We start from the raw sequence: 23,939 nt of genomic DNA, 5'->3' as shown, positions 1-23,939 counted from the left end.
GTTTCCATTAGAGGCAGTTGAGGTGTTCAGTTTGACCTCACCCTGTGCAAACATGTGCTGTGTGTTATCTTATCAGTAAACATTGGAAATTTCCGCCAAACTCAGGGTTAGAATGACATTAAGACCCTTTAATGTAAACGTCACTATTTGCATCTTATTTGTTTTGTATGCCTTGAACTCAAATATCTTTTTGCATTATTTAATAAGGGGGCCGTTGCTGAGAGAACACTACAAAGCATACTTTCCCCAAACTTCGCACGACATTTTGTATGTAATAAATACGTATATAAGCTTAGAAACTGAAAGTATTAATCAATAATACATTTATCCAGATGGTCAATCCACAGGAAATGAATCTACAGTTATTTTAAATATTGATTGATCGCATTCAATAAAGAAAAATGCTATTTCTTTCTGATTCTAGACGGTCAAATGTGAGGAATTACAGTTTAATCACGTTGTAAATTAAATATTTTAAGCATTTTATACTGTTGGTTAAACAAAATAAGCAGCATGAAAGCAACACTTTTTCCATTACTTTCTGAATTGCAAAATGGTTTAATTTAAATATAATGCTTTAGTTTAAAGTCATATTTACTGAATAATAATCACTAGCTGCCGCTCCGATAAACATCCATCATCATACAAGAAAGAAATGCAACATTTCAGCAAGAAAATAGGCCTCTACAATAGTTAAACAAATCCAGTAAAAATAGGCTAAACTCAAATGAAAGAATAAACAATTTAGGTTACACTATAGATTAAGGTTCACATATCCACCGGCAACTAGTTGTTCTTTAACATATTAGAGTCAAACTACTAGCTTATTGGTTATGAACAAGACTTCACTTTGAAATGGGGAACATATTCTGAGTTAGAAAAACGTCATTTTGACACAATTAACACTTTTAGTTTCATGTCTTGTTACATAAGAATATATTTGTTAGGTGATATTATGAGAGAATGCCTTATTAGGCCCATATTGAGCATATTAAGACCCAAACTCATGTACAACAACGTCCCTAATTACAATAAATAAGCACTAATTAGAGGGTTATTAAGGACAAACTCTTAACTAGAACTTGTAGAATATGGTCTTGTAGAATAAGGCATTAATATGCGTTTTATAACGACTAATAAAGAGCCAATATACTGCTAATATACATGTTAATTAACAACTAGTTGATGGCGAATATATGTGCTTTAAAATAAAGTGTTACCACAACTTAGATTGTCTTTCTTTCATTTTGGTTTTATTATAACTTAACGTTTAAAAACCACGTCTCGACCACGTCTTGTTGTCCATCTCTGTGTTTCCTGAAAGGCTGTCTTTTACAGACGCTTGACTACAAATGTTCCTTTTTCACCCAAAACAAAAGACTGGCTCTAACAATAACCTTTCAATTTGAGATTTTTCCCATCTATGTTTTTGATAAATAATTGGACATGGCATTCAGGGTCGCCAAAGCTCCACATCTCAACAGCTTTTTGTTTCAGTTTATGTGCCGGTCATCATGCGGCCAGCTGTTTTCATTTCCTCTTTGCATGGTTAGTCTGCACATGCCCCGACACATTGAGAAATCTGCTGAGTGGCTCATCATTTAGAGCAGGGGTGGGGAGCCTCCGGGCCGTATACGGTCCGCGAGACCATTTGATACGGCCCTCGAGGTAATTTATAAACACACGCAATAAAATTAAAAATTAAAATCTAGACCGCAATAGAATTAAACAAGTGACTGATTGTTTTTCCTGGCCAAGGTCAGGTTCCTTGAACACAACACGAGCGTAACGTGTCATCACGTGGTATATCTCACGTCACGTCTTCAATATTAAACGAGACTGTCATTGATAGGCGTGTGGTGCAGTGGATTGTGCGTTGGTGTTGGGATCAGGGGGTCACAGGTTCAAACCCCACTGCAGTCAGCATGTCGTTGTGTCCCTGAGACACTTCACCCCAAAGTGCTCCTGTGGGGATTGTCCACAGTATTGAGTATGTAAGTCGCTTTGGATAAAAGCGTCTAACAAGTGACATGTCATGTAATGTAATGATAGCAGCGAACTTAATATGGCGAGTATTAAAAAGAGAAAGGTGGATGCAGAATGTCGGACTCTCCAGGAGGAATGGACGGATGATTATGTTCACCTGGTTTTGCTGTGTTAGTTTCTGTTGTGTTTGAGTTTAGTATCCAGTGTTCCTCAGTTTGTTGCATTTAAGTTTTCATTACATTCCTGGAATTCAAGGTACCTGCTATGAGTGTCTGCATGTTGGTCCGTACGCCTTTTACAGACTCTCCAAAGCATAACATGAAAACATTGAACATAAAACAGAAAGATATCTGGATTAAGAGGTTGCTTTTTCTCTGCACAGCATGAAAGAAAGGCGAAATGAATGCATTTTTTTAAGCAGAGGTTGAGTTCAATCATTTCTACGGCCCTCGGAGGATGTTGTGAAAATTAAAATGGCCCTTGAGAGGAAAAAGGTTCCCCACCCCTGCTCTAGACCCTTCTTTAAAATAAATCACCTTTTTCTTGATGCTCACTGAACCTCTTCTGAACCACGCTCATCCTGAGAGCAGCTGCCAGGAGAAATACTTGTGTTTCACTGTTGTTATACACACGAGTGACCTTGTAGTTGTTCTGTAAAATATCCCAAGATGCAGTAGCACTGATAAAAGCAGAGTAAACGCCTGAACCTTGAACTCAAAAACACCCGTAAACGTTTTGTTTAGCTGGAAGTCTCAAGTCCATGCTTTCCTGTAAAAGAAACTGTCCACTTTCACGAGATGTCAACACCGAACAGTGACAGTGTGACCGGAAGATAAGGGGGAAGTTAGATAAGATAAAGTCATGACGGTTACATTTTGGTTCCTAAAAATGTGGGCGAATGTTTGCAATGACTCAGGGGGTGGACAGCAAAGCCTCGTGCAAACCCTCGAAATAAAACCTAATAAAAAATAAGGAAAACTGTCTTTAGTTGCAGCCCTCACTTTGGTATTTAATGATTTAACAATGTCAAGTGTACCACCATATATTTATCAAGAGTTTGTGCAAAGTCTCAAGGTTCAGAAAATGTGTTTCAAGCTTAGAAATGTGCTTGAGTTTTACATTTACTGTCCATGCGATCAACACACATTTTCACTATTAGGAATAATGTTAATAAAATCCTGTGGTTATGTTGGTTTTTGTGTCTCCTCACCCTAGCAGAATTGGAGCTAACTTAGCACTAAATAAGCACAATTATACAATCAAAGTTAATATATGAACAGCTGGTAAAATATGCATTGATTGCTTAGGATTACATTTATGGTAACAAACTAAATGGTGTATGTGAAATATTTAGTTTTGCATTTTTCTGCACGAGCCCTTTATATCACCGTCTCCAATTTACTATGACATTGAAATGAATTCCTCTGGATTATGGGTCACTGATGGAAAGATGCGGCATGCTTTTTATTTCTTTAACAGCCAGATCAGAAGTCCTTTTATACGTCCCACAGCGTGGATATATTTGAACATTGTAATTATTGTCTTATATCATTTATTTAAAGGTAGGGTAGGTAAGTTTGAGAAACCGGCTGGAGATACACTTTTTGTTATATTCCATGGAATGCTCTTAACATCCCGATAGCAATGAATATCTGAAGTGCTTTGACAAAAAATCCATTAAAAAATATCATCTGTGGAAGCTGTGGTACTGTAAAAAGCACGACCAATCATCTGAGCCGGCCCGGCTAAAATAACTGGATGGCCTACCTGCCTGTCAGCCTTCCATCTGTGCACAAACTTATCTGGTGTCCTCATTGGTCATGTGCGCGTTCGTGTGTGTTGGAGGAGGGGCTCTGTGAGGAAGTGGCAGATTTTCTCCGGTTGTGTATTTTCAAATTCTAGCTCACTCGACCTGGTTTCTCAAATTTACCTACCCCACCTTTAAACAAGCCGTTGTAAAATTGACGTCATAACCGACCGCAGCTGCTCAGACAGGTTTTTATAGAAATAGATCAGGACAAAAAGAGAGAGAATCTTTTTTCCTGAAACTTTCAGAGTCTCTTTCCACAGAGGGGACACATGTTGATGAAGAAGAGACATGAAGAAGAGGGGACACATGTTGATGAAGAAGAGACATGAAGAAGAGGGGACACATGTTGATGTAGAAGAGACATGAAGAAGAGGGGACACATGTTGATGTAGAAGAGACATGAAGAAGAGGGGACACATGTTGATGTAGAAGAGACATGAAGAAGAGGGGACACATGTTGATGTAGAAGAGACATGAAGAAGATGGGACACATGTTGATGTAGAAGAGACATGAAGAAGAGGGTACACATGTTGATGTAGAAGAGACATGAAGAAGAGGGGACACATGTTGATGTAGAAGAGACATGAAGAAGAGGGGACACATGTTGATGTAGAAGAGACATGAAGAAGAGGGGACACATGTTGATGTAGAAGAGACATGAAGAAGAGGGGACACATGTTGATGTAGAAGAGACATGAAGAAGAGGGGACACATGTTGATGTAGAAGAGACATGAAGAAGAGGGGGACACATGTTGATGTAGAAGAGACATGAAGAAGAGGGGACACATGTTGATGTAGAAGAGACATGAAGAAGAGGGGACACATGTTGATGTAGAAGAGACATGAAGAAGAGGGGACACATGTTGATGTAGAAGAGACATGAAGAAGAGGGGACACATGTTGATGTAGAAGAGACATGAAGAAGAGGGTACACATGTTGATGTAGAAGAGACATGAAGAAGAGGGGACACATGTTGATGTAGAAGAGACATGAAGAAGAGGGGACACATGTTGATGTAGAAGAGACATGAAGAAGAGGGGACACATGTTGATGTAGAAGAGACATGAAGAAGAGGGGACACATGTTGATGTAGAAGAGACATGAAGAAGAGGGGGACACATGTTGATGTAGAAGAGACATGAAGAAGAGGGGACACATGTTGATGTAGAAGAGACATGAAGAAGAGGGGACACATGTTGATGTAGAAGAGACATGAAGAAGAGGGGACACATGTTGATGTAGAAGAGACATGAAGAAGAGGGTACACATGTTGATGTAGAAGAGACATGAAGAAGAGGGGACACATGTTGATGTAGAAGAGACATGAAGAAGAGGGGACACATGTTGATGTAGAAGAGACATGAAGAAGAGGGGACACATGTTGATGTAGAAGAGACATGAAGAAGAGGGTACACATGTTGATGTAGAAGAGACATGAAGAAGAGGGTACACATGTTGATGTAGAAGAGACATGAAGAAGAGGGGACACATGTTGATGTAGAAGAGACATGAAGAAGAGGGGACACATGTTGATGTAGAAGAGACATGGAGAAGAGGGGACACATGTTGATGAAGAAGAGGGGACACATGTTGATGAAGAAGAGACATGAAGAAGAGGGGACACATGTTGATGTAGAAGAGACATGAAGAAGAGGGGACACATGTTGATGTAGAAGAGACATGAAGAAGAGGGGACACATGTTGATGTAGAAGAGACATGAAGAAGAGGGGACACATGTTGATGTAGAAGAGACATGAAGAAGAGGGGACACATGTTGATGTAGAAGAGACATGAAGAAGAGGGGACACATGTTGATGTAGAAGAGACATGAAGAAGAGGGGACACATGTTGATGAAGAAGAGACATGAAGAAGAGGGGACACATGGAGAAGAGGGGACACATGTTGATGAAGAAGAGACATGAAGAAGAGGGGACACATGTTGATGTAGAAGAGACATGAAGAAGAGGGGACACATGGAGAAGAGAGGACACATGTTGATGAAGAAGAGACATGAAGAAGAGGGGACACATGGAGAAGAGGGGACACATGTTGATGTAGAAGAGACATGGAGAAGAGGGGACACATGTTGATGTAGAAGAGACATGAAGAAGAGGGGACACATGGAGAAGAGGGGACACATGTTGATGAAGAAGAGACATGAAGAAGAGGGGACACATGTTGATGAAGAAGAGACATGGAGAAGAGGGGACACATGTTGATGTAGAAGAGACATGAAGAAGAGGGGACACATGGAGAAGAGGGGACACATGTTGATGAAGAAGAGACATGAAGAAGAGGGGACACATGTTGATGTAGAAGAGACATGGAGAAGAGGGGACACATGTTGATGAAGAAGAGACATGAAGAAGAGGATTTTGCATGATAGGTGACCTTTAAGTAAAGAGTCAACCAAACGTACCTGAGCTTATTGCTACTTGTGGATATATGAATGTTTGGTTTCGACAGAACTACAACAGCGTTACAGAAAATTTGACTTTTTTCTAGTCACTCTTCCCCCTGTGAACTTCTTCATCTCTGACGATATCGATTCCTACTGACCACTCTTTAATTGAACTGATATCTTGTTCTTCTTTCTGTTCTGCTAGTTGTCGATGCTGGACTCCCTGATTCCCCGGTATTAGGATCTGAGAGACATGATGGCCTCCAGCGACGTGGACACTAGAGAAGGTAAAGAAATCAAATGACATTCTCTTTTTGGGTCACTAATGGCGCGTTTCCACTACTCGGCCTCGCTCGGTATGGCTAGGCCTCGTTAGGACTGGCTCACTTTATGGCGCATTTCCATTACAATTTAGGAACTGGGGTAGTATCTATGGTAACGCAGTGTAGGCGGAGCCGTGACGTCATCTTCAATGAGAACCCCAGAAAAACAACACAGCCGTTAGCTGTTAGCACTCAGAGCTCACAGCTCCTTATATATGTTCAGAAACTAGACAAAAGTTAAACAAGTACAAACCACAGACTGCCTGTGTCATGGTGAATACAGTCACTGCTTTTATTTATGTCTGTATAGGCCGTTGTTGTGAGTGTGGACGGTCGGAGCATATACTGCGTTAGCTTAGCCAATCTCCATCTAGAAAGCACGCATTTTAAAAGGTTTTTCGCCTGCCGTCTGTCTGCAGACTTGTCAAAGCATTAATTCATGGTTTTTACTAACCGGTATCAGTATGTTGTTACTTCGGCATCATTTTGAAACGTGTATTACAATTAAATCACGGACAAATATGTCCATCTTGTTGTAGTTGTAGCCCCCTTGCCAGCGATTCTCTCTCTAGTTTAGCATACTCAGCCCGACTCAGCCTCGTTGTCTCTGGCCCTAGACCCACGATTTTATGAGGCCAGAAAAACTGACTTGGTGAGAGGAACATAAATGATGGATAATTGGAATATACTGTACTTTGGTTATAGCTAATGCAGTATAATATATTTCACTTTATATAATGTAATGTATTGTAAAGTGGGATCATATGTAATCCCCAATAGAAGGTAGACAGCTTGGGGGTTGTTTGGATCCGCTGGCGTCTTGTTTGGCCGGAGATCTGAACAGTAACATTAAATATTCAACATGTTGTGATAAAGGCACCGTCTGTATGATCTGTGGTTGGTTTTGAATTAGCTTTGCATCGCTGTTTTGCATTTCTCTGTAGTCTCATGTTGTTCTTTTTGTGTCTCTTTGTAGTACTTTAGAGTTTCTTAGCAATTGTTTATATATTCCTCTGTCGTAATTTTGTGTTTCTTTGTCGTTAGTTTTAGTCTGTGGTAGGGCTGTGCGATTATGACAAAAATCATAATCACGATTATTTGGGTCAATAATAAATTATTAAATACGATTATTCATTGACTTTGAAAACATCCATTTATTGAACTTTAAAACAAATACAAATAATAATTTGAACAGTATCTTTTTAACTGTTGATTACCCTGAACGTATCATTCAACTGAAAAACTTTAAATAAATAATATCAAAATAATAAATACCAATAAACAAGATCAACAAATATTTTGGAGCGCACTTCCACAAGCTACTAAACATATATAAATATGATAAATACAAATAAATTAGATCAAATATGTTGCACTGTCACAACCAAGCAAAGCAAAATAATCGTTTTTTTCGATTATGTTGTTTTCGTAATTGTGGCAGGTCAAAATCGTAATTGCGATTAAAATACGATTAATTGCACAGCCCTAGTCTGTGGTTGGTTCCTCTGTGTTTGTTCAAAGGTTTGCACGTGATTTGAAACTAATGTAAACTCCACTGAAGCCTGCAAAGTATTAAAGTGTCAGATTATTAAACACGTCTACACACCAACCCAAGCACCGCTGCACGGCTTCTTATCTTTTTAAAGGTGTTTTCTTTCCTATTTCAAACTTATAAACAGACAAACTAAATAATTGCTATCATGTGTTAGTCAGCTGGTTTGCAAGAGATATTTAAGATGGAATTTCTGTCAAATTAGGGACTGTGCCTTTTAATAGCTGTGGGGATTTGGTGCAAAGCTAAAAAATGTTGACTAAATAAACGTTACTGTAAGGCATGAAGTGACTGAGTTGTATTTTTAAAAATCAGCTCTGATTGTAGTTCTTATCTTTAGACAGACATATACATTACTCACATTTATGATATGGTTGGGTTATAGTGTTCTTAATCGTCGTTTACATTTGCTCTCTGTTGCAAAGTGCACTACGTTTGTTTTATGACCGTGACAGTGACACTCCTTCATCAAACATCAGGAGGAGATTGTTTATTTAGCGACAATAAACTGCACTGACCTCAACTTACACAAACTCACCTCTTCAAACTGGCTTTTACATTACATTACTTGTTAGACGCTTTTATCCAAAGCGACTTACGTACTCAATACTGTGGGCAATCACCACCGGAGTCTCCCCTGATCCCAACACCAACGCGCTACCCACTGCGCCACACGCCTCCCTCCTTTTAATGTGTGATTGCTGTTTTATTGCTCGATTTTAATGTGACTTTTACTATATTTATTTGTTGTCCGTTTTTACTCCCTCTGTAAAGCGACTTTGAGCACCTGTAAAAGGTTTTCCAAATACATTTATTATTATTATTATTTATTATAAACGTCTTGAACCCTAAGCAATGTAATATCTTTTAAATTCTACACATGTTTTTATTAATTTCAAGGTTTTCTTAAAGGGCCCATGTCATGCTTTTCTGGTTATCACCCGTCCCCTTGTGTTGTGTAGCTTCTGCATGTAAACGGTCTGCAGAGTCACAAACCCTCAGAGTACACCCTGTAGCGAGTAAAACTCTAACACAGAAAAGACCTGTCTATGCTGCCCCAGAACGCCTCGTTGGACATTTCTCTTTTTCTTCCTGGGTACAGTGACGTTACGTTACACACACACACACACTCAATCTTTTCTCAGCTGCAGCTCCTCCGATTTCTCCTGCCTGAGACGGCGGGACTCGGCGAGGCGGTGTGTGAGCAAACACACAGACTCCCAGCCAGGCTGCGGGTGTGTGTGCTCGGGCTGGGTTTCGCTGTGTCTCGCTGTCTCTCAGACGGCCACTGGGCTCACAGGGAGGGGGGGGGGCAGGAGCTCCAACAAGCCGTTTAGGACAGAGAGTGAATACACATACTATACAGAGATGCTGAATGAGAAAAAGTGAGTTTGGAAAATTGCACAATATAAATCTATTCTATTAGACCTCAACAATGGAATTATGATCAGTAGAAATGGCCATTACATTGGACCTTTAAACCCTTTTGTATTGCCGTTCAGTCTTTCGAAGTTTAAGGAAGAGGTGAACAGAGATCAGAACAAAAGTGCATTTTGTTTTTTCTGAGATTGAAGTCCAAATTCAGCGAAAAAAGTCAAATCTGAGAAAAAAGTCCGAATTCAGACAAATCTATGGCCGCACAATTAGCATTTTCACTGTGTGAGGAAGCGCACACACTCCCTCACCAACATTTTGGCTTAACTATTTGTTTGTTAAGAAAGGTAGTACATGTACACAGTTGTCTTTATTTCAGTTAAAGATAAAAACAGTTTAATTAAATAAAGTGCATCTAAATGAATTTGTCAGTCTTTAAAACTATTTACATGACATGTCACTTGTTAGACGCTTTTATCCAAAGGGACTTACATACTCAATACTGTGGACAATCCCCACAGGAACAATTTGGGGTGAAGTGTCTCAGGGACACAACGACATGCTGACTGCAGTGGGGTTTGAACCTGTGACCCCCTGATCCCCCTGATCCGATCACCAATGCACTAACCCACTGCGCCACACGCCTCCCTTAAAACACACAATCACAAAGTATAAGAAGAATGTGTGTTTGTTCCTTGCTGGTGAACGCAGCACCAGGCATGACGTTTTGTGTTCCTGTAAAAGAATATGGAAGGCTAAGAAATAAAACGCCTGTTTATTTTTGAAAGAAGACCCTCTCTCCACGTATCGTTTTGTCACCTGCACCTCACGTTGTAACACACTGCATTCAGATACTTGTTGGTTCTTCCACCTGCTGCAAACAAACCTGAATTAAGACAGTGTTAAAAAAGCAGACTAACAACTGCAGGAAACATTTGGTTCAACCCTAATTTATGGTCATCATTCATGTGGATAAAGTCCAATACAAGTCTAACAATATTGATTCATAAAGCTAAATTCTCAGTCCGTATGCAAGTGTGTGCAGAGGCTTGGGAATTAAGTAAATGTGGTAATATCATGAGGAATGTTTGAACAAAGTGGTAAAGAGAGAAGATGTTATCGTCATGACGTTCCCACATATTATCAGTGCTGTGCGACAAAAGGCCTCACTCACTTTCTAATCTTTGCCCGTCTCTTCTCCCCTCTTTCTTTCTTTTGACTTCAGGTACTTTGTTTTCAGACCAGAATCCCTCAGAAATGGACGCTCTGTGTCCCTCTCCTCCCGGACCGACCCGACCCCAACGCCTCTACGAGAGGATCGGAGGACGGGAAGGAACCTCGTAAGTATTTTAAAATCTAATAGTGTTGTGCAGGGATTTTGTAGGCGACCAGGAAGATAGCATCTCCCTGGTTCCCTCGACAAAAAGCCAATAGGATTTATGATACTGACACGTTTAGTTCATTACCTTACATGTTACATTACATGTCACTTGTTAGACGCTTTTATCCAAAGCGACTTACATACTCAATACTGTGGGCAATCCCCACAGGAGCAATTTGGGGTGAAGTGTATTGCCCAGGGACACAACGACATGCTGACTGCAGTGGGGTTTGAACCTGTGCTCCCCTGATCCGAACACCAACGCACAACCCACTGCACCACACGCCTCCCAGTTCAGCAGAATAATCTCCACACATTAACACCACTTTATGATTTCTGAAGTAAAAAGCTCACATTAGGCTATAAAGGAACTACAGCACGGTCACATGACTTCACGTCACCACCGCTAAGCTAAAGGTGGCTAATGTTGGGTTATAAAGGAACTACAGCACGGTCACATGACTTCACGTCACCAACGCTAAGCTAAAGGTGGCTAATGTTGGGCTATAAAGGAACTACAGCACGGTCACATGACTTCACGTCACCACCGCTAAGCTAAAGGTGGCTAATGTTGGGTTATAAAGGAACTACAGCACGGTCACATGACTTCACGTCACCAACGCTAAGCTAAAGGTGGCTAATGTTGGGCTATAAAGGAACTACAGCACGGTCACATGACTTCACGTCACCACCGCTAAGCTAAAGGTGGCTAATGTTGGGTTATAAAGGAACTACAGCACGGTCACATGACTTCACGTCACCAACGCTAAGCTAAAGGTGGCTAATGTTGGGCTATAAAGGAACTACAGCACGGTCACATGACTTCACGTCACCACCGCTAAGCTAAAGGAGGCTAATGTTGGGCTATAAAGGAACTACAGCACGGTCACATGACTTCACGTCACCACCACTAAGCTAAAGGTGGCTAATGTTGGGCTATAAAGGAACTACAGCACGGTCACATGACTTCACGTCACCACCGCTAAGCTAAAGGAGGCTAATGTTGGGCTATAAAGGAACTACAGCACGGTCACATGACTTCACGTCACCACCGCTAAGCTAAAGGCGGCTAATGTTGGGCTATAAAGGAACTACAGCACGGTCACATGACTTCACGTCACCACCGCTAAGCTAAAGGTGGCTAATGTTGGGCTATAAAGGAACTACAGCACGGTCACATGACTTCACGTCACCACCGCTAAGCTAAAGGAGGCTAATGTTGGGCTATAAAGGAACTACAGCACGGTCACATGACTTCACGTCACCACCGCTAAGCTAAAGGTGGCTAATGTTGGGCTATAAAGGAACTACAGCACGGTCACATGACTTCACGTCACCACCGCTAAGCTAAAGGTGGCTAATGTTGGGCTCTAAAGGAACTACAGCACGGTCACATGACTTCACGTCACCACCGCTAAGCTAAAGGAGGCTAATGTTGGGCTATAAAGGAACTACAGCACGGTCACATGACTTCACGTCACCACCGCTAAGCTAAAGGTGGCTAATGTTGGGCTATAAAGGAACTACAGCACGGTCACATGACTTCACGTCACCACCGCTAAGCTAAAGGTGGCTAATGTTGGGCTATAAAGGAACTACAGCACGGTCACATGACTTCACGTCACCACCGCTAAGCTAAAGGTGGCTAATGTTGGGCTATAAAGGAACTACAGCACGGTCACATGACTTCACGTCACCACCGCTAAGCTAAAGGTGGCTAATGTTGGGCTATAAAGGAACTACAGCACGGTCACATGACTTCACGTCACCACCGCTAAGCTAAAGGAGGCTAATGTTGGGCTATAAAGGACTACAGCACGGTCACATGACTTCACGTCACCACCGCTAAGCTAAAGGTGGCTAATGTTGGGCTATAAAGGAACTACAGCACGGTCACATGACTTCACGTCACCACCGCTAAGCTAAAGGTGGCTAATGTTGGGCTATAAAGGAACTACAGCACGGTCACATGACTTCACGTCACCACCGCTAAGCTAAAGGAGGCTAATGTTGGGCTATAAAGGAACTACAGCACGGTCACATGACTTCACGTCACCACCGCTAAGCTAAAGGAGGCTAATGTTGGGCTCTAAAGGAACTACAGCACGGTCACATGACTTCACGTCACCACCGCTAAGCTAAAGGTGGCTAATGTTGGGCTATAAAGGAACTACAGCACGGTCACATGACTTCACGTCACCACCGCTAAGCTAAAGGTGGCTAATGTTGGGCTATAAAGGAACTACAGCACGGTCACATGACTTCACGTCACCACCACTAAGCTAAAGGTGGCTAATGTTGGGCTATAAACTAACTACAGCACGGTCACATGACTTCACGTCACCACCGCTAAGCTAAAGGTGGCTAATGTTGGGCGTGATGAAGTTTACTCGTCTCATTTAGACACTTGTTAGCAACCTCTGTTTTTAAATTCACCAGTGGGGTATTTACTGACGTATTTTATGTCGTAGAACAAAACGTTAAAATGTCTTCATCTTGTTTTGACCACAGACCTTATTTCAGGATAACAACCAAATCCACATTCTGAAAACCATTGACATTGAGAATGGAAACCGAACTGTTAAAGTGCCGAGTCATTTCTGGGTTTTAGGACCTCCTGCACTCTATATGCACTAAACAGCCATTATTCTAGTTGAAATGAATACGATACGATAATACTTTAATGGTCAGATCAAGCCTGAAATGCTCCTTGCATCACAGCAGCTCCATGTGTAACATCAACATGGACACATATCAAGACACAACACATGAAAAACTAACAACAAACATTTAACATAACAGCAGGATCAGTGAGAGAAAAGCTGCTCAAAGAGCCTTCAGCGTGCATCTGATCTGGATTCAGCTCTGTGTTTACTGAGAGCACAAAGGATGCTTCAGGCTGACTTTATTTAATCTCCCATTAGATGCTAGCAGTTCATATTCTCTGTTCAGAACATGCGTTGGGTCCCAGATGATGTTGTTGGACAGCCTTACTAGGTTATTATGGTCTGCTGAGTCATAGAGTCTCTGACAGGGTGGACCAACAATCTTTGAGCAGATTTTTAACAGGTGGAGCAGTTTTGATTTTAATATAATATTAAATTATAATAATTATAATAATTTAATATATTTGGCCTGTTTCTAACGCAGATGTCTCTTTCCTCCCCAGTTTTTGCCAGACTCTGATCCACCTGTTGAAAGGGAACATCGGTACGGGGCTGCTGGGTTTGCCTCTGGCGGTGAAGAACGCCGGCCTGGTGGTGAGTACACTCAGATTGTATTATCTCATAATTACACGGGGTCACATGACGGGTCTGGAGACACATAATTAGATTCTGCTGAGCGTCCTGTCAGATGTTCACGGCCTCATGCAGACATCAGGCTTTGTTCGTCAGCTTCATATTTGTGGGAGGAAAGTACATTTGGAAATCGTTTATATTGGCTATACTTTTTGGCCTTTTACATTCAGCTTCTGTCCTGTTTTTATGGGGTTTGTTTTTTAGATATCTTAAAAGGAGTGAGATGTCTTTTGAATTAAAGACATCAGGAACAATTCATTTCCTGGATAGGCTTGGAAAATCCGTTATGAGGGAAGTTAATTGTACTTGAAATGTCTTTCTGATGTTCCAGCAGCATTGCCTCCACCCTGCTTCACAGCATCATGTAGAGAGCTGTGTCTGCGGTGTGAAAAAACATAATTACACGTTGCACCAAAGTGAAACATTGCTTGGTCCAAATTAAGATTAAAATTAGAGAGGACTTTTTACCCTTATAAACATCCTTTATCCTTTTTTTATCCTTATCTTAAAAATTCTAAAAGTTAAAAAACAAAAAGTAATGAACTCTACATCTATAGTTAAGGTTTTAAATCAATATTAAACATTTTCCACTGGGTTTTCTGATGGAGAAAATGTAATGTTGATATGACCGCACATAGTCCCTCGATCCCTTAGCAACGGTCTGCTCTCCTTGGCAACAGTCTGCTCTCCTTAGCAACGGTTTGCTGTCTCTTTAGCAACGGTCTGCTCTCCTTAGCAACGGTTTGCTGTCTCCTTAGCAACGTTCTGCTCTCCTTAGCAACGGTCTGCTCTCCCTAGTAACGGTCTGCTCTCCTTAGCAACGGTCTGCTCTCCCTAGCAATGGTCTGCTCTCCTTAGCAACGGTCTGCTCTCCTTAGCAAGGTCTGCTCTCCTTAGCAACGGTCTGCTCTCCTTAGCAACGGCCTGCTTTCGAAAAAAACAACAGACCTCTGGAAGGTTCAAATTTGACCAATCGGAATGGTGTATTAAACTAATCCTTGTAATAATAGAATATAACACAATCCCTGTAAGATCCTCACTTTAACTGTACCCTAGAAACATATCTATAGACAAGATGGGTTTCAGTAATATGTTAGATTAGTATTAAATAAATAAATGTAATTTTCACCTGATAAATCTCTGACTTCCTGTTTGTTTTTCAGCTCGGCCCCATCAGTTTACTGTGTATAGGGGTGATAGCGATCCACTGTATGACGGTGCTGGTGAAATGTTCCCACTACCTCAGTATAAAGTGAGTACAAACACACTTTACTATGTGTGTGTGTGTGTGTGTGTGTGTGTGTGTGTGTATGCAATTAATTGTGTCTCACCTCTAATAATATGCTGCTTTGTTGATTTATTTATTTATTATGAGTATGAATTTGTTATAACATTAGTTAGCTGCGGTTAGCTCTACAAACAGGACCTAATGTGACTACCTGCTAAATGTTTGTGTTACCAATACAAATACAACCATTATGTTTTATAGCTGAACCGATGTAGAAGTAGACTATGACCCATTATGTGTTTTATTGACGTTTGAGTGTCATCTGAGGTGACTAACGCGCTTAAGATCAGATCAGATTTGTATTAGTGTGTGTACTCTTTGCCCTCTTCACACTGGGATGCACTCATCCTGCTCCACCCAGCATGCAAACAGGATTACACAGATACACAGTGTGGATAAAGAGCTAAAAAAAACAAGCTTCAGACACGGCTATTACAAAGACAAGAAGTCACTTATCATTTGGAGAATTGTAGAGGGAAATGCCCATGAGAAAACAGACGCTCTTCCTGCTTTTGAGGATTCATTATTACAGAGTCATTGCTTCCTCTTATCGATAAAGCATTTAAATAAAAACTTGGGGGGCAGTTCCCATCTTTATCTTACTTCACTGCAAAGACATTTCCTACAACTTCCATTTTAGGCTTTTTTTTCATTGTCTGTGAGTGTCTGATTGAATACAAACAGATTAAAAACATTGATAATATCCTCATATTAAAGCAGAATCTGTGTTCAGAGGTTGTCTCAGTGGCCGTGTCTTTAACTCAAAGTGATAATATAATTAAAATAGATGAATGCAAAGTCAATAACGGGTGTGATGTGTTTCAGGGTGAACAGGGCGTCTCTGACGTACGGAGAGGCGATGCAGTACGGGATGGAGAACGTTTCCTGGCTGAGGAGACACTCGCAGTGGGGAAAGTAAGACACATGTTCAGAGATGGCAAAAGTACACACATCCTGTACTCAAGTAGAAGTACAGATACTCGTGTTTAAAAATACTCTGGTAGAAGTACTGACTAAACTTCTTTACTGAAGTCAAAGTAAAGAGGGCTTTGAAATGTACTTCAGTAAAAAGTACCCATAACTAGCAGCTGTTTTAAAGAGTACCTGACCTCCCTTTATATTAATAGAACAATAATGTCATTGTTAGCTAATGAATGTTTCCATGCTGAACAACGGCAACATGACAACGTTTTCATTGGTCCCTCTTCTTTAGAGAAGACCAGGAAATGATGGATACACGGATCGTGTTCAAATCAATAGGCACGCAATGACTCTAAATAATAATGATCACGCCACCAGACACACATTCAAACTAAAGGAACCAGCCTGTTTGGGAAATGTAAGAAGTAGAAAGTACAGGTATTTGTGTTCAACATGTAAGAAGTAGAAAGTACAGGTATTTGTGTTCAACATGTAAGAAGTAGAAAGTACAGGTATTTGTGTTCAACATGTAAGAAGTAGAAAGTACAGGTATTTGTGTTCAACATGTAAGAAGTAGAAAGTACAGGTATTTGTGTTCAACATGTAAGAAGTAGAAAGTACAGGTATTTGGGTTCAACATGTAAAAGTCAAAAGTCTTCAGAAAAATAAGTAGTGGAATACCAGTACTGATACCAGAAAAATGTACTTAAGTACAGTAACGAAGTATTTGTACTCCAATACTTCCCACCTCTGTTCCTAATACAGCAGTCAGTGTGTCATCAGGGTAGAAATACAGCTTCAGAAGCTCTCCCAAACAATGCGTAATGTTTATAGGGCTTTTATATTGTTTAAGAATTTCCTAATCATTTCTATAAATAAGATAAATTAGTATCAAAAATCATAACGTAATACATGTTGTCTTCCTCCCTCTCAGAGTGACGGTGAATGTGTTTCTGATCATCACTCAGCTCGGATTCTGCTGTGTCTACTTCGTCTTCCTCAGTGACAACATCAAGCAGGTACACGCACACACACACACACACACACACACACACACATCAGAGTAACATTAAGTACAGTCCGCGGCACTGTGAGTGCAGACGTAGATGTGTCCCATTATCATTCATATCATATCACATCATAATGTATCATATATTTCCTTATCTGAGTCAGCTGAGCCGTATCTGGCCGTGCAACACTCACAGTGTCACATACTGTATGCAGAAGTATTATTTTAAGCAACACATTAAGTTGACGAAACACTCGAGTCAAATGTAATTAAAGTCAGATCGTGTCTTAGACGGGGCAGTGATTTCATAAACCTGTTAATGTACGCATTCAAACACTTTCTCTGTTACCAGCTGTATTCACCTTGCAGGTGCAGCTATGTGGCTTTGATCCTGGATAAAGTGTTTAAGTCATGGATGTTTAAAGTTTAACTTCTTCATATTTGTCTAATATTATACTTTACTTTTCATTCAGGAAGTACGACGCTGCGCTGTCAGTACGCTTGTCCATGTTTGTGATTGGTCAAATGTTGCTAACCCCGCCCCTTTCATGTGAACGCGCACATAACTAGATAGGGCAAAGCTGGCTTGAGTTAACGAGTCGATAACCAGCGTTGTAGGACCGCTTAGTGAGAGCGCGTTTGTTTTGGATTAGGTAAGCCGGGTAACTCAAACATATCCAGGTTAGGTTGAACCGGCTTCGTAGTATAGGCCTCTGGTCTGGAGGTCAATGGTTTTCTGAATGTGTTTTTGGTTGTTATCCTGAAATATGATCTGAGATGGTTTAACGTTTTGTCCTACGACACAAAATAAGTCAGTCAATTCCCAACTGGTGAATGTCTGAAGCTTCTAGGTGTCATACAAAAAACAGTGGGTTCTAAGAGGTAGAAAGTAAAAGACACTAGGGCTGTATCGATTATATCGTTATCGTGATATGAGGTTAGATATCGACTTAGATTTGTCATATATGTCTCCTTCTTGTGTTGAATGCTGGATTAGAGTAAAGTGATGTCATTTCCAACTTCTCTTGTTCATGTCATTGTCTAAGTATTCAATAAAAGCACCAATAGCTAACCCAACAATGTCGTCAAAATATCAATATCAAGGTTTTTGATGCTTACTTTCCCGGGTCGTTCTCCAAAAACGTAATCACAGATGTGGATGAATGATGTGAAATATAATCAAGTGTTAAATCAGACTTTAGTTCCACCTGGAGTAAATCCACAAGCTACCCTGCAGTATACAAAGTCATTCAAACTAGCTGCACCTTTACCAGCTTTGAGAACACTTTCATGATCAATCATTATAAAACATATCATATATATTATTCTGAAATGGACCAATCTGCACAATGACTACTTTTACTGTCGCTACTTTCACTATATTTTGATGAGAATACTTTTCTACTTTTACTTGAGGAACATTTTGAATACAGGACTTTTACTGTAACAGAGTATTCCTACACTCTGGTACTTCTACTTTTACTCAAGTACAAGATCTGAGTACTTCTACTTTTACTCAAGTACAAGATCTGAGTACTTCTACTTTTACTCAAGTACAAGATCTGAGTACTTCTACTTTTACTCAAGTACAAGATCTGAGTACTTCTACTTTTACTCAAGTACAAGATCTGAGTACTTCTCCCACCTCTGCTGCCACAGTTTCCCTTTAAATGAAACCTTGAATACTCTACAGGTAGATGAATACAGGTTTCATCTTGTCTTAAAGCCGCTTCTCAAACCTCTCTGTGAGACTCGTGAACAGCTCGAGTTGTGAACCTGCTTTCTGGCGTTCCCTCCGTGTGCTCTGGTCACATGAAGGTTATATGGCAGCAGAGTTGTGTAAGAGTGTTGCTCATGTTTGTACATGTACTCACAGAGAGAGTGACTCGGGTCTCAGTGTTTACTTACACCACACTGGATAAATAGGTCACCAGTAGAAGAGGGGATTCACTTGAATAGAAAACATGGCAATAAACAAGCCCTTATTTTACATGTTACCTCATACAATGGAGTAAAGCTTAAAAAAGAGTGATTATATAGACAAATAAATGTCTTTTGAGCAGTGTTCATTAAAACACAAATCACCAGCTAGCTTTTATTTTCCATGACTAAGAGGACACCTTTAACTGTGATTATGTTAACATGCAATATTTGACAAAGACACACTGAAATGTAGAGAAATCCAATTTTCTTTTTCCATTTCAATGAAGTAGTTCTGTTTCCTGTTCATCAAGACATCACACAGAGACCCTGTTGCATTTGATTATAACGTGTGGTGGGTTTACAGGGACCGTTGCAGAAACCAAGCAGCTCTTAAACATCAGATTTAAAGCAGCCTCCCTCTCCTCTGTCATCATCCTGTTGGACCTGTCTGCTGCATTCGACACGGTGAACCATCAGATCCTCCTTCGCACTCTCCAAGAATCTGGAGTTTCAGGCTCTGCACTTTCCCTCCTCACCTCATACCTCAAAGACCGCACCTACAGGGTAACTTGGAGAGGGTCCGAGTCCGACCCTTGTCAATTAACTACAGGGGTCCCTCAGGGCTCTGTTCTTGGTCCCCTCCTCTTCTCCTTGTACACAAACTCTCTCGGATCAGTCATTAGCCTGCATGGTTTTTCATACCACTGCTACGCTGACGACACCCAATTAATTCTGTCCTTTCCCCGCTCAGAGACCCAGGTCGTCGCACGCATCTCTGCTTGTCTAGCAGACATCTCTCAGTGGATGTCTGCCCACCACCTCAAGCTCAACCTTGATAAGACTGAGCTGCTTTTTCTTCCGGGAAAAGATTGTCCCACTCTTGACCTAACAATCAACATCGGCCCCTCTGTTGTTTCCCCGACTCAGACTGCAAGGAATCTGGGTGTGGCCCTAGATAACAACCTGTCCTTCACTGCAAACATCGCTGCTACAACCCGATGCTGCAGATACACTCTTTACAACATCAGGAGGATACGTCCCCTCCTGACCCAGAAAGCGACGCAGCTTCTGGTCCAGGCTCTCGTCATCTCACGCCTAGACTACTGCAGCTCCCTCCTGGCTGGTCTACCTGCATGTGCCATCCGACCTCTGCAGCTCATCCAGAATGCAGCGGCTCGTCTGGTCTTCAACCTTCCTAAATGTTCCCACACCGCGCCGCTCCTCCGCTCCCTTCACTGGCTTCCAGTAACTGCCAGAATCTACTTCAAGACACTGGTATAGCGTACCATGCTGTGAATGGATCTGGCCCTTCCTACATCCAGGACATGGTTAAACCATACACCCCAGCACGTGCACTCCGCTCTGCATCGGCCAAACGGCTCGCTGCACCCGCACTGCGAGGGGGACCCAAGTTCCCATCAGGAAAAACACGTGGGTTTGCTATCCTGGCTCCAAAATGGTGGAGTGAGCTCCCCATTGACATCAGGACAGCAGAAAGCTCACACATCTTCAGGTGCAGACTGAAAACTCATCTCTTTCGACTCCACTTTGAGCGATAGAATTACTAACAAAGAATTACTAACAAAGCACTTATATACTAACAAAGGACTGGCTTATCTAAAGCCAGTGGAGTAGCACTTGAAATGTTTTGGCTCTATGAAACCAGAGGCCTGTACTACGAAGCCGGATTTTCTCTTAGCCGGCTGACTTCAGGGAAAACTCGGGCTTTCCGGTCCTACGACGCTGGTTCTCTTTTTAGCGGGCTAGATCTCCATGGTAACTTATGCTGAGCGGCTAACCTCCTCGGGAGGAGGTTAGGTTGCAGGCTGAGATCAACTCAGTGAAAGCACCGCCTGCTGACCAATCAGAGCTCCGTGTGCGGAGTTTAAAGCGATCAAGTCATATTACAGGATAGAGGAAATACAGAAAAACTGCCGTTGCAGGAAAGACGGCCGGCAAAAATCAACTGACTGTGTGAACGTGAACATTAATAGAATATCCCCTCCCATCTTCAGAGCAATCTGACTATTATAACATTAGCGTTAAGAAAGCTTACTTAAATATCTGCCACAACATAAGTAACCGGATCAGAGTAACATTAAGTACAGTCCGCGGCTCTGTGAGTGCAGACGTAGATGTGTCCCATTATCATTCATATCATATCACATCATAATATATCATATATTTCCTTATCTGAGTCAGCTGAGCCGTATCTGGCCGTGCAACACTCTCAGTGTCACATACTGTATGCAGAAGTATTATTTTAAGCAACACATTAAGTTGACGAAACACTCGAGTCAAATGTAATTAAAGTCAGATCGTGTCTTGGACGGGGCAGTGATATCATAAACCTGTTAATGTACGCATTCAAACACTTTTTCTTTTACCAGCTGTATTCACCTTGCAGGTGCAGCTATGTGGCTTTGATCCTGGATAAAGTGTTTAAGTCATGGATGTTTAAAGTTTAACTTCTTCATATTTGACTAATATTAAAGTTCACTTTTCATTCAGGAAGTACGACGCTGCGCTGTCAGTAGGCTTGTCCATGTTTGTGATTGGTCGAATGCTCCAGATACCACCCCTTTTATGTGAACGCGCACCTAACTAGATAGGACACGGCTGGCTTGAGCGATCCACTTGATAACCAGCGTCGTAGTACAGTTTAGCCAGAGCGCGTATGTTTTGGATTGGGCCAACCGGCTAACTCAAACATATCCAGGTTAGGAAAATCCAGCTTCGTAGTACAGGCCTCTGATGTACTTATATGATTCTGTTTTCTTCAAGTTTGTATCTTCCTGGTCGAATGCACTTATTGTAAGTCGCTTTGGATAAAAGCGTCAGCTAAATGCAATGTAATGTATTGTAAAAAACAAAATTACAAAAAATAAACGTCCCCTAAAGTTTTTCGGGGAGTTTTATTATCTTTAAAATGTTTTATTTCTTGTCCGAAAGATGCTTATTCTAAACGGTGGTTATGAAACATGTTAATTTGCCGCTGTATTTACACCTCATTCGGCTGTGAGACTACAGATGGATTAAGTGGAAGTGTGTAGGGGTCGATTTGGAATTAGGCCAAAGGGCAGAGTAACTTAGTTGATGGGGAAGTAAAACAATGACATCATCAGAGCCTGAGAAAAAAACACAAGGTTATATCTCGACTCAATCTAACATAGTTCCCGTTTTCCTTTGCTAAGATAAGACAAAACAGGATGAGGTGGACTGAATAGGAGAAACAACAATCTCTTAAACGTTTCCACTTCTTGTACAAAAGCATTCCACCTATAGCTTGTCGTGGCTAACCTTTGACCTGTGACCTTATTGCCACCTATTGATCTGATGTCATGCTAACATCTGGAAACTTTACTAAAAGTCTTATTTTCTGACCTGTGATTTCAGAGTAGTGTCTGCTGTACACTTGCGTTTTTTTGGGGATAATGTCAAGAACACTTTGGATCGTTTGTGTTGTATGCTCGTCAGTTGGCCTTGTTGTGTTGTACCGTCTCTCACCACTAGATGGTGCTGTCCGTCTACTATAGTGGTCTCATTCTAACAGTCAAACTTTTTTATGAGTTTGTTTCTACTTTTAAACCTGTTTTGAACAAAAGAGTGTTCCTGAAGCTTGAGTAGTTCAACAGAAACTCAACCATTTTAATAAAAAATCTCTTCATCACAGACGTTTTTCTTCTGCTTTTATATCATCTGTGAGAAATGAACATCTGGTGTAGTGTAAACAAGACAATGTACTTGAGTATGAATGAAGTATGAATTTGAGGGTCTTGTACCTAAGAATTTCCTTTCAAGCTACCTAAAACGTACTCAACTACACCTCAGAGGTACATTTTGTAATACATATACTGTTACTTCTTGACATTTATCCGACAGCTTTAGTATCTTCTCAGATTACAGTTTTCCATCCCGTTCCTTTCTAGAGAGAACATTCATTTCTAGATGTGTCGATCTTAAACTGAATGTTTATTTCCCTCCTTATGCTAAATAAATGTGTGTTAAACAAATCGGATCAGATTTAAACTACTTAATAGCAACATAACGAAGAACTGAATCCCTCAAAAGACATATGAAATGTGAAAAACACTCTTCGTGCATCAGCAGAATAATTTCCCTTCCTTCTCTCTTTCGTTAACCCTTCTCTCTCTCCCTCTCCTCCCAGGTGGTGGAAGCAGCGAACACCACCAGCTTTAACTGCCACATGAATTACACCAACCAGACGCAGGTGCTGGTGCCGAGCTTTGACTCTCGCCTCTACATGCTGTGCTTCCTCCCTGCCGTGGTGCTGCTGGTGTTCGTCCCCGACCTCAAATACCTGGCTCCTCTCTCTCTGGTGGCCAACATACTGATGACTGCCAGCCTCGTCCTCATCTACTTCTACTCGCTCACGGTGAACAAAGCATTTCATCTCTACTCTCTTTTCTCAGATGCAGGGAATTTATCTGAATTTATTCTCAAGTCGGAATCAAATCAGAAATTTGATTTTTTTTTTCTTTCAAAATGTCTTTTTCAGTAGAATCCTCAAAATTCTAAGTTTTTCTGAAAAATATGACATCACCCCCAAATTCTTGCTTTTTCCTAAAGTTCTATCTTTTTGTCTGAAAATCTGACTTTTTCTGAAAAAATAGGACCATTTTTCTTTTTCAGAAAAATTAAGAACA

The 23,939-nt window shown here is 41.1% G+C and overlaps 1 protein-coding gene across 3 annotated transcripts in view; it reads left to right on the top strand.

Moving 5' to 3' along the window:
* The window catches only part of slc36a1 (solute carrier family 36 member 1), a 42,121-nt gene that overhangs the window by 2,752 nt on the left and 15,430 nt on the right, over nt 1-23,939 (top strand). For 2 of the 3 annotated variants that reach the window (XM_034117903.1, XM_034117907.1), the window contains exons 2-8: nt 6,408-6,489; nt 10,677-10,791; nt 14,002-14,092; nt 15,295-15,383; nt 16,245-16,334; nt 17,275-17,359; nt 23,441-23,668. In XM_034117903.1, the coding sequence (XP_033973794.1) occupies nt 6,456-6,489; nt 10,677-10,791; nt 14,002-14,092; nt 15,295-15,383; nt 16,245-16,334; nt 17,275-17,359; nt 23,441-23,668 (732 nt within the window). In that variant the 5' untranslated portion in view covers nt 6,408-6,455. The remainder of the gene's footprint in view (nt 1-6,407; nt 6,490-10,676; nt 10,792-14,001; nt 14,093-15,294; nt 15,384-16,244; nt 16,335-17,274; nt 17,360-23,440; nt 23,669-23,939) is intronic. The other variant, XM_034117914.1, reaches the window with a different exon arrangement.

This window comes from Trematomus bernacchii, unplaced genomic scaffold (assembly GCF_902827165.1).
Source record: "Trematomus bernacchii unplaced genomic scaffold, fTreBer1.1, whole genome shotgun sequence".
NCBI classification, from domain to species: Eukaryota; Metazoa; Chordata; class Actinopteri; order Perciformes; family Nototheniidae; genus Trematomus; species Trematomus bernacchii.
This window is presented reverse-complemented; position numbering and strand designations above follow the sequence as displayed.